Below are 20,986 nucleotides of genomic sequence, written 5' to 3'. Positions count from 1 at the left end.
GTACAAATGACCTTGAAATTGAAGAAATATTTATTGATGATGAGTGTAATAACAGCTCAGTTATAGAAGTGGAAGAAATAAACGCGTCAACAAATTCTTCCGAAAGAAACAATTGCACAAATTCCACAATCACAAAAGACAATCATAAAACACGAGAAAAAGTAAAACGCAGACAGCTGTTTGCAAAACCATCCAAAAGCAAATGGACAGCTTTCAATTTAAAACGAACAGCCTCAAGTCATTTATCTAAGCGCGCAAGACTGAGAAACGCGAAAATAAAAAGTTACAAAAATCAATCCAAGACACTGGAAAATAGTTTACAAACTCACATTTGTACCACTTTAAAGGACTTTTACCCTCAACTACGACTAACAACTGATGCTTTCCAAAAAACGGAAATGTTTCTACGAGATATAGTACACAGGTTAGGACGAGAAGCTGCAAGTTTAGTAGCCTTATCTCATAAGAAAATCGTTAATCTAAGAGTCTTAAAATACGCTATTAAGCTTTGCTTGGAACATATCAAAAATGAAATAGACATTGCCGCAGGAAGAAAAAATAAATGGATGCTTTGAATGTATATTCTAAGATGAGATTTATATGTCAGTTGTGCATTAAAAGTAGGTTACATTTTAAGTTTTTTCATTTATGTATTTAGGGCCCACCAGCGGCCGAGCGGTAAAGTCGCTGAACACTGGTAGTTCGGTCTGAGGTTCGAATCCCGCGAACGGGCTGGCTGCATGGGCGTTTTCGTGGTTTTCCCCATGTTTAACGTGTATACGAGCCAGTTTCCCTTAGAAAGTCCTCCACGAAGGCATCCCTCCCCTTAGTCAGATAGCCCTCGAGGCTTTGCCATAATCACACACACACACACACATTTATGTATTTATAATGACAAAAAGCTCTTAAGTAAATGAAAAATCATACATTTAATTTCTTAATTCGTAGTTGGTATGAAACAAATTACAAGTATAATAACACAAATTCATTTTCTCAACATATCTAATTACAATTAATAATTTCTCAGTGACAGAAAATACATTTTAACTTAAATTGTATTTAAACAGATTAAGCAGACAAATATTACAATAACTACTTAATAGAATATCCAAGCTCATCACATAGGCACATTTAATAAAACAGTGGACTAGCAACAATGGTTTCCTTCGACAATTTCTATGAATCATGCATCAATAAATACTAACAGACTCAATTTCAAATTTTAATTCAGTACTTCCTTAATAAAGCGGCCACTGCAGTTAGTCGCCAAAATTGGCAAACTTAGTTGTCAAATTTGTGATGTTCAGGTTTTAAATATCACCAAAACTGTATATAATGGCTTTTTTATTAGAGAAATACCTTAAATTATTACAAATATAGCACGAAAGATGATTACATATCCCACATGCAAATATACATATAAAAAAACAGTAACCTTCAGTTGGGAGTACAAGTCTGATTCTGGCGAATGTTGGCAATGTAAGCCATAAGTTACTACCCTTAATAATAGTGAAGGAAGGTGCAATATTTCCTTCATTTATATGTTGTCCAATAAATATCTCAAAAATATTATACTCCCAACCTGAAGATTATCCAAACAGCTACTTAATAGACTAAAAGAGAAACACGCTAATGTGACAATCAAAATCGTAAAAACAACCTTTATTTAGCGTAAGTATGTTGAAACACTCAATCAATTTCGAGGGCAGCTAAAGGTCCCTCCTCATCAGGAGAAAGAATACCTAGAAAGAAGAAAAATAAAGGGGAAGGAGTCTCAGAAACACGGGGTCCTTATCAGCACTGCACGTGGTTATAACCGGATTTTTTAATCAGAGTTACACTGGCCGCCTACTTTTACTGAGCCAGGCTATCTGATCAAACCAGTAACACAAAGGACAAGGAAAAATTAGCGAAGTTAAAAATAGGGAGCGAGGGGCAACTGCACCTTCACGCTCAAAATCTGAACTTCGAATGAATCACTTCGACTGAACTCAAAATCTGAACTTCGAAAGTTCGAACTTTCGAAGTTCAGATTTTGAGCGTGAAGGTGCAGTTGCCCCTTGCTCCCTATTTTTAACTTCGCTAATTTTTCCTTGTCCTTTGTGTTACTGGTTTGATCAGATTGCCTGGCTCAGTAAAAGTAGGCGGTCAGTGTAACTCTGATTAAAAAATCCGGTTATAACCACGTGCAGTGCTGATAAGGACCCCGTGTTTCTGAGACTCCTTCCCCTTTATTTTTCTTCTTTCTAGGTATTCTTTCTCCTGATGAGGAGGGACCTTTAGCTGCCCTCGAAATCGATTGAGTGTTTCAACATGCTTACGCTAAATATAAGGTTGTTTTTACGATTTTGACAGCTACTTAATATTATTCTATCATAATACTTTACACTATTATCAACTCTTAAGGAGCAAATTATTAGGTACTTACGTATTTTCCCGTCGACCATAAAGTTGCAGAGATGCTGCCAAACTTGCACCAATCATTCGGGCGGAATTTTGAAGGAAAAGGATGGCTCTTTATTTAATTAGATAATCACAGTAAAAATTTCAGAAACATCATATAAAAAACTTACGTAAATATGAGCTCAAGTTATGAAATTATGTGACAAATTCCTTAAAACTTACAATAGTCAGTCTGGAAGCCAAAAATCCCTAATGACATTTAAAATAGCAGTAAAATAGTCACCTTATTTGTGAACTCGGTGTCACATAAATAAGAATCTACATGGTTACTATGTCTTCAAATAATTTCCCGCTGGTCGAGAATCTGTTAGGGTTACATAAAACCAAAGCTGGGATCGTCGCAAATTCGAAATGCTTAATTATCTATTATGGATATTAAATCGCATTATCTGGCGACAGCTTTATCTGTGGAAATGAGACGGCAAAATAAGCAAGTACCAAATATTATCCAGTACTTTCTTATTAAAGCAACCACCATACTGACTCGCCAAAATTGGCAAAATCGTGTAATTCAAACGTTATCAAAGATTTATGTGGTAGTTGCTTTAACAAAAAAGTTCTTAAAAGACCAAATATTAAAAAATATATAGATGGTAAATCAAATACAGCAAAAAAACGGTTATTTACATTTACAACCTGGATATGGTGAGAGAAAATGGACGCACACTACAAACTTTCTACACATTTCAAATATTACATCCATGCTAATAAATTTCAAACTTACGCCTATACACATGAAAGTGTTCTTTTGAAAACACATATCAACCAGAAAACATTTCTAATATATTCATGGCAAGTAATTCCTTAATGTCAGTAAGTTTATTTATGAAGGAATATAAAGCTACAAAAAGAAAATAGAAACAGAATGATGTGCAGTACTAGTAATAATAAATACACAACATTTCAACAAGCATCTCTGAAACAATTTTTCACTGTCTTCTCTGATATATGTATACAAATGGGAGACTATTTTCCACATACACAGGTGAAAACGAAGGTACATACAAAAAAAATTATCATCATCAACATGAAGAACTTTCCATACAACAACTACTACTACATTTCACATTTAATTATAACTCTCATCACTGTATTCAAACTCAGTTCTGGACTACTTTTACACTGAAGATTCCATTTATTTAAGATTACAACAAACAATTACAGGATACTCATATCCTAAACATTTTTTAAAAAAATCTCTTTAACTCTTAGATACACATAACAATCTTTCTAAAATATTTTATTCACACACATATATATGAGAGATTCAAATAAATGTTAAACAAAGATAAGACTTCAAGCATGGTTTATAACAAGGTTATAAACACTTTTTCTTCATAATAACCGAAGACTTATTGTTCACTTATACATCAAACCTGCAACCAGCAGTTGTTCATTAATTTCCATTTAAAAAGTTGAATTTTAATGTTTCATTTCAAAGTAATACAGAAGCATGAACCTAATTAATTCAGAAAAATTCATAATATTACACATAAATTTATAACACATATCACATGCATACAACAATATGTACATTATTCAAAAATTTTAAAGTACACATGTAACAACTTTTCATACTTCAAGTTCTAATCAAGGTTTCAAAAAATTTTCAGATTTTTTAGAAAACAAAAATGGAATTATATTAATTATAGTATCACATTATTATTAAATGGAATTATATTAAATTATGGTTTCATGAAAGGAAAAGAGAGACTCTACTGCTAGATTTCATTTAACTTTGGAGAAAAGGGAGAACAGCTTAATATTTTTTCACCAGAGTTATTTATTTTACATTCACAATTTTAATTCTAATCAAGAATTACTCAGCTTTCAAACAAAATGCTTATCATAACCTCCTGGATTTATTACTATTATACTATACTGAATAAAATCTAAATTATTCTATACTGAATAAAACTCAAATTACAATTTTCAACGAATAAATTATGCAGTTTTAGAAATGAATCACCCTTTTAGAAAATGAAAACTGTTGAATTGTTGAATTACAATCCACAGGTCATGAAGTTTATGGTTTATGACATATGCATCTTCATTAGTTCAATAATGAAAATAGGCCAATGAAGAATATATATTGACAATTACATTCCTATACATTTCTACACCACAAAATGCAACACATTTGTCAGCTACTTGGGATAACAAATGAGATTTAATGTGGAAGCAGAATTTTCCCCCTTTAAAATGTAAAAGATAATAAGTACACTGCATTAGAAACACTACTGCTTCTAAAGCTGATATTATTTAAGAAATAATATGGAACAATCCCCTTTCCTTGTGTCAGATAAATTCCCATTGATGATAATGATAAAATAGATATTTTCTAAAATAAGCAAACCTTTAAAACATTTCAATTCTGACCATACTTAATAACATCTGCAAAATTTTAAATTTTAAGTTTATTTTATTATAATAAACTTAATAAAACCTGTGCTACCCTGGCATTAATTATAAGAAATTTAAAATGAAACATCATTGACTCTGTACCTGATTTGACACTCTAATTTAAGTTTACTATTCAATATAATAATAATTTCCACGATAAAGTTAAAAGTGTATAAAATACATCAAATCATAAAAGAGGGTGATATGGCCTTTTTTAGTGACACTGAATTTTTTTTCATAAGCTTATGCAGGTATTTACAAGTTAAAATGCACAACAGATAAATCCATATGTACATATAATATACATAGATGTAAATACTATTCATATACTTTGAATTCACTACTTTTTAAAAAATAATTTATAAGAATTTACAAATCAATAACTTGCAAATACATATACTAATATGATGATATTTTAAATAATAATTATTTTTCTGAATATTTCTAACACACAACATACACAGAAAATCATACACTCTACAAAATCAAATTATTCAATTAGTTACTTGATAGAAAAAATAAGGTTGCATGAAATCAAATTGGTAAATTATGAAATAATATTATAGATAAATTCTGAAATATTTACATTTATACAATGTGCAATATACATATATAAAATACTATCATGTTCATAATAATGAAGACTATTTCCTTCTTAAAACTATTTTCTCTTAATATCACAATAGCAGAGTAAATCTATTTACAATATTCAGCAAGTTAATAATATAACCACGTATTCACGATTATAAATATAAAGGGACTCCATTCATTAAAATTAATATTAAGCTCAATATACTGGACTTTGAGCACTTAACATAATCCAGCAGATATAAATGCAAGATCTGTAAGCATTAAAGGAAAATTAGATATATCAACTCGGTTTAAACAGTAAAAAGAAGCACCATGCTTTATACTTTTAAATATAATTTATCCTTGCATAGTTTACACTTTCACTAAAAGATTTACAGAATAAAATTCAAGACTTATCTCTCAAGAATAACAGGGAATGCGAACCTGTATCCTACTAACAAAACTGTATATATTAATATGGAATCAGTTTTGGAAGGGAAATAATACTATTTAACAGTATAATTCACTTAATCTCTACATACATATTATTCAACAAATCAGCTATTATCTAAAGATATATATTTCTTATGCAGAATAAATATTTGACAAATATTTATGCTGCCTACGAACTGACAAATGAGTTTTATATTAAATGTAAAACACATTTCAATGCAGCTTTCAATTTAAAAGTCCAGATAAACTAATCTACTCTCCATATAAAACAGATAAATGTAGAAGGGAAAATGTTCTAAAAAGATATATATTATTAACAGGCTTTCAAAATTTTTTTTAATTACTTAAATCACTGATTTTAGCATCTGACTAAAATCACACAGCTGTTTTAAGAAGCATTCAAAACAACATTCTTAATTGTTAGTCAAAATACATTACTATCATTTCTATGCCATTCCTAGAATCAATGTAAATTTTAAAAACTTTAAAAATATTGCACATGCTCATGAAAATAATTAGTGAATTGCATTCCAATGTACTTTACCGTGTACAAATTTAACTTTCATGTTAAATTCAAGAAAATAAAATAATCCTCGCCAATCAGCTATTTTCTCCATCAAATGTTATCTGCCCCCCCTAAAAAAATAGAGAGAAGGCAAAATTTAAAAAAACACTTATTAAGCATTAGTTTGTATTTTCTCCAAATTTAGATTTATGCCCCCCCCAAAGGTAATAAAGTATTTTTTATTTAAAATCTACTGTTGATTACTATTTAACTGTTTGATTGTTATAGCCAAAAATTTCATTATTGAGTTGTTGGGCTTATCATAAGAATAACTATCATTAGATTGTTTGAGTTCTTTATTTTAATTATTATGCAATGATGGAGATGATTTTTAAAGGGTATTTACTTCTTTTCAATAAAATGTTAATTCAGACTAAATCTGCAACAAAAATTATACTCAAAAAAATATATCCAGTTTGCTAGAATCTGCCTAAATAATCAATTTGATTTCAGATTCTATATGATTGGTATTAAATTAACAAACAAAAAAAAATCATACAGTGAAACTTAGCATCACTATGAACTAAAAATCAATAATTATAAAAATCAATAATCAATATTATTATTTTTATTGGATTATAAATCAATAATTATTATAATCTAATAATTATTATAAATCAATAATTATTATAATCTAATAAAAATAAACCAATAATTAATTTTTTAAAAATAAGAGCTTTTTTTATTCTCTTTTAAGATATAAGTATTGAAAGACATAACCGGGGTGGTTTAATTTTTTCCTGCAAAAAATTCAAGTTTCATTATCTTATGAACTTAAAAATTATTCTGCTTTTAATATAAGTAACTTTCACTAGGTTGTTATTTGAACTGTTAACATATATTTATTACACTTAATTTATTAGTTAAAGTAAATTAACTATATTAAACCTTTTTTTAAATCCTAGGAACACACCAATCTGGACATGAATAAATACAATATATAAGTAAACAAAATTAATGCATGGGAGGGGGAACTCCATAATGATTAAAAAGTGAAATTTTGCACTTGACACTGCTTATAAACAATGAGTTGAAAATTAAAAACCTAATAATGAATCATTCCTAAATAAAATAAAAGCAGATTTTCCAGTCTAATTTTATTGCAAGGAAGACTCCAAACCACTAATGAATTACTGGATGAAAATAAGAATCATAGGAAAATTTTCCTTTCTTACATCTTTAAAGCATTTATTGTTATTACAAGGTTAATCTTTTATGCCGAAAAAAAAAATTAGGCTGAATTGTACAACGCGTGCTTATTTTCACTTTCAATTATAAATCTCTTAATATCTTACAATAGTTCTACAAAATAGGTTTTAACCCGTCAGCACACGCGCTGGGGTAAAATCCACCCCACGTGTATTCTTTCTTTAGAAAATAAGGGAAAGTTGTACGTGACCTTTCTAATACTTCCTGTACTTTTCAAGGTCAAGGTTAGGAAGGGGTCATCCAGAGGAATTTTTCCGCGGAAGAAATGTGAAATGGGATTGTAGCTACCCCGCGTGTGTGCTAAGGTTTCACTTCTAGAGAGATTTTCATTGAGATGAGTGCGTACGAGCGAGAACAGCAACGACGACTGCGGGATCTTCTCGCAAGTGTTGAAACTGATAGTGAAATTGAAGATTCTGATTCTGACAGTGATAATATTTCTCAAAGTGCTCATGAAACTGATTCCGACCAGGAATGTGATAATTCACATGATTTAGGGAGCATATCTTCTATGGTTTCAGATGATTTTTATATAGGAAAAGACGGAACAAAGTGGAGTAAAAAAGTACCTCAGAAAAATGTTTGGACACGGCAGCATAAAATAGTGATACATTTACCTGGTGTTAAGAAAAGCTTCAGAAATTTGAAAATGCCAGCTGAGTGTTTATTGCAAATTTTTGATGATGAAATAATGGAAAATTTAGTGAAATCCACAAATATTTACATTTCATCAATAAAAAGCAAATTCTCTAGAGAACATGATGCATAAGACACAAACGTAGCTGAACTGAAAGCAATGTTTGAACTATTATATTACGCCGGAGTGCTGAGAGCAGCACATCTCAACGCAAAAGATTTGTGGTCAACTGACGGAAGCGGAATAACCATTTTTCAAACAACAATGTCTATCAACCGATTCTACTTCCTGTTGAAGTGTATTAGATTTGATGACTTAAATTCAAGAGCACAGCGAAAAATGATGGATAGACTTGCACCCATTAGAAATGTTTTTGAAAAATTTATCAAAGCATACAAAACATATATTCTTTACCTGAATATTGTACTATAGACGAAAAATTAGAGCCCTTTCGAGGAAGGTGTCAATTTAGACAATATATAAAAAGTAAGCTCGCAAAATATGGAATAAAAATTTTTGCTTTGTGCGATTCTCGCACTTTCTACACATACAACCTAGAAATTTATGCAAGTCAGCAACCTGTCGGTCCATATAGACAATCAAATGCGGCACTGGATATTGTACAAAGACTTATTGCACCCATAAGTGGCACAGGAAGAAACATAACTATGGACAATTGGTACATGAGCATTCCTTCGGCCAATGAATTATTAAAAAATCACAAATTGACATGCGTTGGAACTCTTCGAAAAGATAAGCGTGAAACTCCACAAGAATTTCCGCCAAATAAAAATAGGCCCCTGTACTCTTCACTTTTTGGGTTCAGAGCTAAAGAATTAACTCTTACATCATATGTTCCAAAAAAGAATAAATCAGTTCTTGTTCTATCATCCATGCATGAGGATAATCAAATTGATCTATTGTCAAAAGAGCAGCTCAAGCCCGAAATAACTTTTTACAACTCTACAAAAGGTGGTGTTGATACTGTAGATGAGTTATGTGGAAATAAATTACTCAGTTTCAAGAAAATGCCACCGTTGGCCTCTTAACGGTATTTTTCGGACTAATGAATATTGCAGGTATAAATGCTTTTATTATTCATAAATCAAATAATGATCAAGTAAATATGAACCAAAGAGCTTTTCTCAAAGATTTAGCATTACAGCTTGTAAAAGAACATCTCCTAAGAAGGGCTGAAATTCCATCTCTTTCGAAGGAACTCAAGACTGGTGTAAAAAGGTTGGCAGGAATAGAAGATGCAGCAGATCTTCAACCTAAGAAATTCCAAAAAAGGACTTCAGGACACTGTGATATATGCCCCAGAAGGACGATCGCAAAACCTCTGTACCTTGTACAAATTGCAACAAATTGGTTTGTAAAATACATGTTGTAACACTATGTGAGGACTGTTCAAAACAAGATAGTTGCAATAATTAAAATCAGGTAAGAGAAAAAAACCTATGAGCTATTTATTTTTTTTAACATTTGTATTTAGAATCTATTCTTTCATTTGCATAATTAATTGTATGACATTATATTAGATTTTATTGAAAAAGCTAGTAAGAATGCGGGCTTTTAATATCCCTATAGTGCTTTATCAAAAAACACCCTTTAAAATAAACTCTTTAAAAGTTTAAAAGATAAGTACATATTAAAATTGATTTTTCTAATTTAAGAAATCATATAAATGCGTCTTAAATAAATTAGTAATTTTGTATAAATTTCGATTTTTATGGCTTACTTTAGGTAAGTAATATTGAAAATGCATTTACTCATGCGTTGGGGTAAAAATTCCGAGCAACAAACACTGGGGTAAAATTTGTCCCACACGTGTGCTGAAGGGTTAAATTATAGCAAAAGTACTGATGTTAGCCTATTATAAATTTTTTTCTATAACTTTCAACCTAACCAGAAAGATATTCATCTGTTAAATTTGATTTAATTGTGGTATTTTCATTACATAGGTGATATCAGTCAAAAAGTTACAAGTGGATGTTTTTCAAAACGGTAATTTAAGAGTGTAGTTACATTTTTAAAGAAAAAATAAATCCCTATACAAAACAGAAACAACTGCTACCTAATGGTTGTTAACATACACTGATCAACAAAATCATTATGACCATCCCAACACTTTTCAATGAACTCATCTGGATGATATAGAGGGTATGTTATTAAGTGGAAATGGTATTTAACTGCTCCTGGAGAAGGCAAGGAATCATTCTTGCATATACTTTTGCAAGTGATGTGAAAGGCTGGTCATCCAACTGAATTTGATAGAGGGCTGATTGAAATGGCCTGAAGACAAGGAACGAGCACCTCCAAATCTGCACGACTGGTAAGTTGTTCACGATCTGCCACTATTAGTATTTATGCAAAGTGGATAAATGATAATAAAACCAGCAGTGGACATTCATGCATCATTGAAGAAAAAGGACGCTTGGTACAGCAAAATCGACGTCAGACAGTGGCTCAACTGACAGCCCAATACAATACAGGTCCAAGTATGGAACTGGGCAGAAGATGTTCCACTTCTGTGCCTCTGTTGACCAAGTGCCATTGTCATCTATACCTACAGTAGGCCAGAGAATATCAAGACTGGACCATGAATAAGTGGAGACAGTTGCCTATTCGAATGAATTACGATTTCTCATTGATCACATCGATGGTCGTATCAGAGTATACTGTCTTCCAGGTGAACATTTGCTCCCCGCTGTACTCGGTCTGGTGGTGGCGGTATTATGCTTTGGGGTACGTTCTCATGGGCAGCTCTGGACACTTATTTGAACAGACCATGAAAGCTGCAGACTACCTGAACATAACTGTGGATCAATGGCCTGGCCACCTAACTCCCCATATTTTAATCTGATAGAGCACATTTGGGATGTCATGGAGTGGCAGCTCAGAATTCAAACACCACCATGTCAGAATATCTCATCTTTGCATGACCATTGCTGAAATTTTGGTACAACATCTCTCCAGTTCATCTACCAAGAACTTGTGGTATCCATGCCAAAATGGGTTGCAGCTGTTTTGCAGGCCAAAGGTCACACAATGTGCTACTGAGTAGGTGGTCATAATGTTTTGGCATTTCAGTGTAGTTAATGTAACTAAAACATAACCATTTTTGAAAAAATAAATACTAAACAAATTTTATCACTTTAGTCCAATTAAGCATAAATACTGCATTAATTTTCCATTTATTGTATATTTTATAGTAGCCTATTAAAAATGAAAAAATCAAATATAATTTTACTAATGTACAAGCTACGTCATTATTTAAACACTTCTAAAATATGCAAGCTATGAAGCTTTTATTTTTAAAATCTTAATTCAAAGTGAGAAAAACAAATACCATATTTACTCACATAATCCCCTCCAGTGTTTTAATACAAGGTGTTCTGAGAATTTTTTTAAGTATTCATATAATTTTCTTCTTTCTTAAGGCATTTATAATGCCTGCTCCCCTAAATTTTAAAATGGATTCGTCCACTTAATAATCACTTTCTCTTACTAATTGATTTGCGCATGGATTTTAGATGCATGGGATCTGATTGATAAAACAATGATTGTGAAGAGCTGCAAGAAAACAGAGATATTTATCATTTTGATGGTTATGAAGATCATAATATGTGGAAAGACAAACTGAACGCTGACGAAAACAATGGCATCAATGATTATGGTAATGACTTAAAGATATAGCAGACAATATAATGAGCAATTCCCGCAGCATTAAATGATTTCAGGCTCCCATAGCAGAGGTGGGTAATACAAGTGAGCAAGCTTCAAGATACAGGGAAGTAGAAATAAAAGTATCTTATTAGATTGTCATGCCTTTACTATTACGTATTCTTTCTAAATTTCTTTTAAATAAATAGTATTGCGATAACTGTTTATAGTTTGCACATTAATACTTTACATTTGTTATGCTCTTTCTGTAATTACATCCTTAAAAATTAAAATTTTCACATAATTTTCCCCTCTCGATTTTTGAACAATAAAATTAGTAAAAAAGGAGGGAGAATACATGAGTGAATATGGTACATAGCATTAATACTCAAATTATCTGAATATAATTATTTAAAAAATAAATACAATAAAAATAATACAAAATGTTCTGCAAAAATGTACTATATACAAAATATTAATTTCATAAGTAAAATAAAATCAATAACATAATTCAATTTACCCAAAAAAATGTATTACTTTTAATAACACTAACTTTGAAATTTTTGTCTATTATATGCAATTTTAACACAGTTTTAAATACTCTTGTAAATGACTAAAAATACAATTCCTAATTAGCAGAAAAGGTGACTATCATAAACTTGCATAACTACAATAATTTTATTTATCAAATCAACAACAAGCTTTCTACAAGGAACATACATTTTGATGAGTTAAATATTTTTAGCAACACAGAACAAAATCCTTACAAAATCAAAGCTGCATATCAACTCCTTTCTCTATCTAAATGCTGCTTTATAAAATAAAAACATATTTTCTTATTATCTTATTATTATCTGCATAGATTTCTTATTATTATCTGCATAGATAACTAAAGAATCTATGCAAATATTTCTGTAAATATTTGCATAGATTCTTTAATCATACCAAGTATCATATGTAAACAGTAATATTCTTGAAAACATAAATGATAAAAAGCAACCCCGAGCCTAACGCTAGAGTATATGTTGTCTGCCACCTAAAAAGACATATAAGCTAAGCAGTTTAAACACATAAGCACATAATTTTAATACATAAACAAATGCTCAGTACCATTTAAGTTTTCAAGTCAAATTTTAATGAAACTCAGAACATTATAAAAATACAGAAAGGGTTGCTTTTTAAAATTTACAATTTACATGCCAAGTGAAGAAAATAAGCAATATTTTTTACTTATTTCATATCAGATCAGGGTTTTAGATATCACTGGTTAGAAGTAAAAATTAAAATCATGTTCATAACTTTTGATGCAATTAGAAATATTTTGAGAATATTAAAATGCAGTCTTTAGTAAAAATCTAAAACAAAAATATATCGCACATATAATTTTATGGGGGGTATCCTTTAAAACAAAAATCTGTAAACTGTACCAATTATTTTTAGAAATCTTAATTTTAAAGAGATAATATACACTAAATTAAATAAATTAACACTATAACATTTTTAGTGTAGAAAATTATAATTTTGCTTTATTTAATATTTTACTTCACTTTCAGTGTACATTGTTTACCAAATTTTAATAATTGTTTACCAAGTTTCTTAAGTTTTGTTAGATAAAATTTAAATTGCAAATAAAGGAAAAAATATCAAACATTAATCATGACAATACAAAATCTACCATGCAGATTTGAGACAGTAAAGATTATATTGCAAATTTAATTAACTTTAAATGTCAATAAAGAAATTCTGACAATATACTACAATGTTTATGAACAATATTTTTTCCTTCTTTGGCTTTCTTTGATAAATTTTATATAAAATATGGAATAATCAGCATTATTAATCTAAGATTTTTTATTCTTCCTTATATATAAATACATAATTAAATTATATTAAATACTAAAACCATAACCTTCCAAAGTTTTACAAAATGCAATAGAAATATACATTTCTATTCCCGCAATATGGGAGGGGGACTAAGTCATTTAAGCATATTTTATAAAATTTAAGTATGAAAAAAGAAACTTTAATAAATATACCTTAATAGAAATAATGAATACATATAACTGTACTCTGATCTTGAAAATTAAATTACAATATTAGAAGCTAAGCTATAAACATCTACAATAAAGAAGGCTGAATGTGTGAAACATTCTAATAATATTGCAAATATAAGAATCAGAATGAGAGAAAAACAACTGCAATGAAAGTTTCTTTAAATTATTTTTACTGAATAAATGGTGGTGGGGGGGATTGAAAGTTCAGCTCATCAGGTTCAACTTCTAATACATATTAATTAAAAAAATTCTTTATTACATGTCCTATCACACAAAATTCATTCTATCATTATCAGTTTTCCCAATAGTCAGTAATATTTTCAAATACAACACATTAAAGAAATATATATTATAGATTAATTAAAGGAAAGATTCCAAATATGCCATATATTACTTGATTCACTAGTTTTCTGAATTGCATAGACTTTTACTACATTTTACTCCAAAATTCTATAACTTCTATCTACAGCAGAACTGTATATTCAAAAAAATATTTTTGTGAAAAACAAAATTTTCTTTCATCACATGAATTGCATAGCAGTACCTTGATTTATCACATCATCCATAAATGCTAGAGAAATGGGACATGAATAAAGAGGGTAAAGATTATCTCTTAACATGGTATTTGTTTTATTGCTTCATACATCAATTTTAAATTATACAATATATGACCAGTCTTGCAAAAACTAATATTTGTAATGAAATATATATACATATATATATCAAATATGATATTTGAACTTCTAAATATTAAGCATGATAATACAAAAAATAAAATTATTACACAATATCATCTACATCATATGCTATACTTTAAAATGACATATCCAACTATAAAATATCTCATCCTTTCTAGGTCATATATTGCATTTTAAATTTATATTTTCCATTGATGGTAGATTTAAAGTGACATTTTACTTGCTGCTAACTCACTTTACTATGGAATACAACTGTATGCATATTATGCTGCAGTTAGCTAATCAAAGATTTTCCATGTTAGCATGGCAAATCTTTAAAATTTCATCTTGGGTTTAAAATACTAAGAAATATCAGTACTAGTGAAACTGATCCAGAAAAAAATACAACATTAAAGCAATTTTTAAAATTTCAAGTTAAAAGTATAAAAGAAATACAGCTCATAACATTAGTAGATTTTAAAAACATATATGTATTCATAAATTAATGAATTTTGGGGTAACTCCTTGCATATTTTACAGAAAGGCCAATAAATGTGTTAAAATCACAGAAAAATAATTTGAATTTAATGAATTTAAGCTATGCATGCAACCAGGTTACACATATACACTGAATGTGTATTATCTTCTTTGGGGGGGAAAGCTAAACAAATATTGAAGGTCATCAAAAATCAAAATAATTTTTAAATCAGCTACCTTAAAAAAATTCATATTTTAATAACATTACTGATTTCCATTATTTCACTTTTAAGAAAAAGATAAATTACTTATTTATTAACTCAAAAATATCATAAAATTAAATATTGATTGTATCATTTTAAAATGTAACTTATTCACCATCTATAATATTCTGAAAAAGGCTTTTAAGAATATTGAAAGACATTAATTTTTAACAGTATCTACATCTGAATAATGGAGGAAGTTAAAATATTCTGTAATACAGACATTATTAGGAAAATATCTTACATTAAAATTATAAAAACTCATAAATTATGCTTATAAAAATGATATATTCTCAAACCAAGTCTTCTGAAAAATGCTATAAATAATACAGACGAATTTTGATACTGAGTAATTTGAAGAAGCAATGTAATAATTAGAGAATAAGCAATGTAAACAACAAAAATTTCAAACATGAAAATCTAATGATATAGTAGAATTCTTCATGGGGGGAATGAAGAGATATATATATAATTAACTATAAATCAAGGCTATAATATTTATAAATATGGCTAATATAAGTATCATATTAATGATATTCATTACAGCTAAAATAATAAATACCAGGTGCAATGTCATTAAAAAATTATACAAATTCAGGAAAAAAGTCTTTGTGTACTGGAATTTGGAGCTGAGGTATTCCATTTATTCTAGCAGAGGAATGTACATTTTCAACAGAATGCCAAAAAAGAACTGCCTGATAACCAGAACATGCTGCATGTTTTATCAGTTTAAAGGTACTAGATGTCAGGGTAAAATGAAACACTAAAGGTTGATTAAATATAAGTGATGAAATGATGGACAAAATGAAGCAAAGTCTCGAATGCAGATCATACAAAATAACAGTTATAATAAGTTAAGAATTTAAAATTTTGATGCGAATTTGACTATCTTCACAACAGACTTCCAAACCTTCTGATATAATGTCATACACTTTCATCTTTTAAGGACTTATTAAAGACCCTGTTTCTATACCCACACTGCCAAAAACATTCACACAGCTCAAGAATTACAACAATGCTGTTGACAAGGAAACGCTACTAAAGTTATGTACCAAATTTGACTACCATCTGAAAGTTATGTACCAGATTCAACTATCATTTGAATGAAAGCTACGACATAGCTATGGAAGTTATGTACCAATTTCAACTACCATTTGAATGAAAGTTGTGCAACACACAGGCATTATATGAAGAAAGCTTCATGAATTTCTTTTTCTGAATCAATATTGTTATGAAATACTTTTGAATATAGAGTGGTTTGAAATGCAATGAATCATTTAGAACAGCCTTGCATAATAAATAAAGTTTTTAAAAATTCACTAATGAAATGAGCATGTCTCTAAGTTCTATGCCCCATACTTCTTTATATAAAACTAAGTTTAGTATAAAAACACATAATAGATATAAATCATATTAAAACCAATATTTAATTCAAACATAGCTCCTGTGCTTAAATAATCACATATATGGTGTGACTGTGTGATATAATGAAATTACTTTTTAAAAAAAATCGAATAAATTAATCAAATCATTTAAAACTTTACCCGCCAAAGTTAACATAACAGTAGGAAAAGTAACAACCTTATGTTTGGTGTAGATTTTAGTTGACACTCTTGAGTTTGAGGACAAACACAAGTCCGTCTTCACCAGGAGCAAAGAAATCTGATGAAGAGGGATCTGTACCTGTTTTTCCTTGAAATCAATGGAGTCCTGACTAAACTCTATGCTAAACACAAGGTTGTTACTTAAGTAATTTCATGCTATATATATATATATATATATTTAGCATAATACACAGATAATATATATATATATATATGTCAGAGAGAAATACAGCACAGATATACAAGAAAATTATTCACGAAATAACACATGACAAAAACATTCCAAATATTAGGATTTTAGGTCATACTGGGATTTTAAAATTTATAATCTATCTGTGAGAGACTTAAAAAATAAGTAACAGAGTTTCCATTTATAAAACCATCAGATTTAAGCAAGTTAAGTAACTTGTTAAAGTTAAGTAACTTAAGCAAGTTAACAATGTATTAAGTTTGTTCTTTTAAGAAAAATATTCAAAAAATTCAAAAAAACAAAAAATTCAAATTAAAATGTAAACAAAATTATGTATACTTGAGATACAAAATGGCATGGCTAAATCATTGAATTAATTTACACAAGAGACCAATCACAGAGAGAAGCTGTAATGTAAAATACAACAGTATATTTTTAAAAATGCTATATTAGTCAGCTGAAAGTATTAAGAAGGACAAATTGATTAAAGGGATAGCTTTTGCCTGAAATAAATATGGCTATCTTATCCAGCATTTCTGCTTGCAGCTAATTATAATTTGCACTATACTGCCACATAACAATGCAAATCCTTATCAATAGATAATTTATTAATTTTATGACAAATTTTGTATACTGTAGAATTAAAATTTATTTTATGACATTTTGGTTTAAAAGAACAATTGATTCTGAATGACAATACTTTTGCAGTATTTCTTAGAATAAATCTTTTATAATATTTTATTTACAAAGATATGAAATATGCTTGAGAATTTTTTTAATTATACAGACAAAATTAATCCTTTTAACTTGCTATTAAAATACTATTTAAACATGATAGTTATCTATTTACAAGTCTTATAAAATTCACTTAATTGCATATCTAGCTAGGGCGTGATGGGGACCCGGTCAAAGAGACCACAGCTTTTTTAATTTATCTATTTACTGTCCTGGCCTTAATACATCATAGAATATATATAAACCTGTCATAGATTTCTAACCCTTTTCTGCCAGCCAAAGAGTTTCACCAATGAGACATTTAGGATGGAAAATAATACAAAAGGTTTTACCTTATAAGATGGCAAAATTTTGATGTTAAGTGTTCTTTTTGTGTGATTATAGGTTTAATTATTGCTTATTAGAGCAATAATGAATTTTAAATTCACTCCTTCCTTTTAAAGAATTATGATTTAAAGAACGAAAATGTTAATACTGTTTTTAAAAAGTTATTCTTATTATGATAAATTAAATTGCAAATACTCCTTTACAAACTAAGAAAAATATTTCATTACACAAAATTTGACACAGCCTTTTACTCCACATAAAAGCATGATTCTCTCATTACACACTTTGATGGAGTAAGGGGCATATGATACAGTTCAAAGCAATGATCAATGCATTATTCATATCACTGCACTCTTATATTCATAACAGCTGCCAGCTCTGCCCTCCTTTTTTCTTTCATATAATAACACAGAAAAACTCTACTAATACTTTTCCCTAAATAATATTGCACTTCAACTCTTGTACTGTACTTTCTGAACTGTAACTGATTCTTTCATTAGTATTTTACTACAGTAACAGAAATATCTTCCTGTCCCAAATGAACTTTCTTGATAGACAGATTAACTGAACTATTGGTTTCTGACACTATATATTACAGATGGCAGAAGAGAAACCTACTGCAGTGCTTCATTCAGAGATGAACATTTGCTTAGTACGTAGAAACATTACATTATTTTGGAAGAAGACATGAAAAATGAGCAATGTCCTTGCCGGGACTCGAACCTGAACCTTTAGGTTATGCTCCGAGTTTGCTAACTGTTACACCATGAAGGCATGCAGATAGGAGGGAGAAAATAAGTATTTTTAACATATTTGTAATTTTACCCGAAAGCAAACATTTGAAATGCTTTACATCTACCACAAAAGATAAGAAATGCTAGTTACTACCCATAAGCCATCTTTTAAAGTAAAATTTCCCTTTTTTTCCCTTAAATCCCTTTTTCACACATTACACGTTCTTCATCCTTCACAGTAAATTCCCACTGGATTCTTTGAGCGGCGGCCATCTACAAATGTTAAATCCATAATAAAGGAAACGTAATGGTTTGAAAGTAAAACATGAAAGCTAAAACAAGAGCCTGCACTAATAGCTTTTACTTTGTAAAAATATATTTTATGCTTATGTAAGGTTAAATTGCATAGATAATCTAACCATTCCTTATATGATGAAAAGGACCAGAACAGTAATACAACAGTGCACTTATAAGCAAAGTTTTTATATTTACAGTAATTCATGTAGCAATTTTTATTTACAACATACTATATATACACTAAAAATAAAGTCACTAAAACAAATGGAGAAAGAACAATTTGCATGACTTTCTTCAAGTTTATTAGTTAAATTACAATTAACTATATTCACATATTTTACATATTTTTCAAGTAATAAAAAATTTATTGTTATGATACAATAACCATTTGTGCATTAGCATAACATAACATATTTTTCTTGTAACATTCTAAGCTGCACAGAGGTACACCAGTTTTAGAACATGAATATTTTTTCTTATTTTCACAGCCTTTTACTCCACATAAAATAACAGGTGGAGCCCTGCAAGAAAATAATGTAATTAACTGCAGAAAAAGTACATAATATAAAAGGATTCAATTATAATGAAAATCTTGAATGGATCTTAATTGCTTTCATAAAAAAATTAAAAGTGGTTAAAATCTTACACAATGATTTTAATATTAATTATGCAATTATGCATTACATATATGCAGGTAGCAGGCAGAAATGCAAAGAAAGACAGGTATATATAAATAGCCAATAATGAAGGGGGGATTGTATTTTTTTAATCCTTCATGCCTGGCTACTTAAATATGAATACTTTCTTTTGCATTTCTTTTCTTTTCCCTTGTTTCTATTTCATTTAGAAATGGCAATGTAAAAAGTAAGTGATTATAAAACAATACTTAATAATCATACAGAACTTCAGAGGTTTCGAACACTTTGCAAAGTACCAAGAATGCTTCATTACCAATAAACAAAAGTATTCAAAGAAATCAAAAGCTATTCTTTTCTATTTATTGCATTATTTATTGCAGAATATTTCATGTTTCTTTGTTTTCTAAGCATCTGTTTTATAATAACTTGTTTTAAAACTTTAGGATTATTCTAATTTGGGAAGGTTGCCCTTTCTAAATTATGTGTATTTACTTCTCCTAAAGCCCGACCTTCATCAAATTTTACAAAATTTATACATGGATGTAATTTTTAATTATTGGAGAATAATAAATAATATAAGTAATTGGAATTTTTATTCTAAAGGAATGCATATAAAGTTTAATTTTATTTTTTAAATCCTCCTACACCCACAATGTTGAGTCAGCTTTTCTGCGTATTATTCAGAGAAATTCTCAAGCTTAAAATATGTGTTTTGGATCAAAATTTGAGAAAATAAGCTTCTAATCTATGCAACAAGCTTTTTTCAAATGCTTGCAGAAAGTTCATTGATCTTCATTCTTTTATAAAAAGGCTTCAACTTTTTTACATATGCCTACTTACTGGAAAAGAATAGAGATGGACATGTACTGAAAGTTGTGTTTCTTACTCTAAGTTTTAAAGGCTGAAATCTGTTCCCAATTAAACATTTCATTTAAAATAATTGTTACCTAAATTCAATACTTGTGCATAACAGACACATTAATGGAATATTTCAATAATTTAACAAAATGAAAGAAATTTTGTT

The 20,986-nt window shown here is 29.2% G+C and overlaps 1 protein-coding gene across 2 annotated transcripts in view; it reads right to left on the bottom strand.

Moving 5' to 3' along the window:
* Window positions 1–3,293: 3,293 nt before the first annotated feature.
* LOC118202188 (INO80 complex subunit B) overlaps window positions 3,294–20,986 on the bottom strand; it is a 72,789-nt gene continuing 55,096 nt past the window's right edge. For both annotated transcript variants that reach the window (XM_085813419.1, XM_085813418.1), the window contains one exon: window positions 3,294–19,845. In XM_085813419.1, coding sequence (XP_085669545.1) covers window positions 19,695–19,845 — 151 coding nt within the window. In that variant the 3' untranslated portion in view covers window positions 3,294–19,694. The remainder of the gene's footprint in view (window positions 19,846–20,986) is intronic.

This window comes from Stegodyphus dumicola, chromosome 3, assembly GCF_044657685.1.
Source record: "Stegodyphus dumicola isolate Sdum_Otavi_A_Nest chromosome 3, ASM4465768v1".
Taxonomy (NCBI): Eukaryota; Metazoa; Arthropoda; class Arachnida; order Araneae; family Eresidae; genus Stegodyphus; species Stegodyphus dumicola.
Note: the sequence above shows the minus strand (reverse complement) of the source record. Positions and strands in the feature narration are given on the sequence as shown.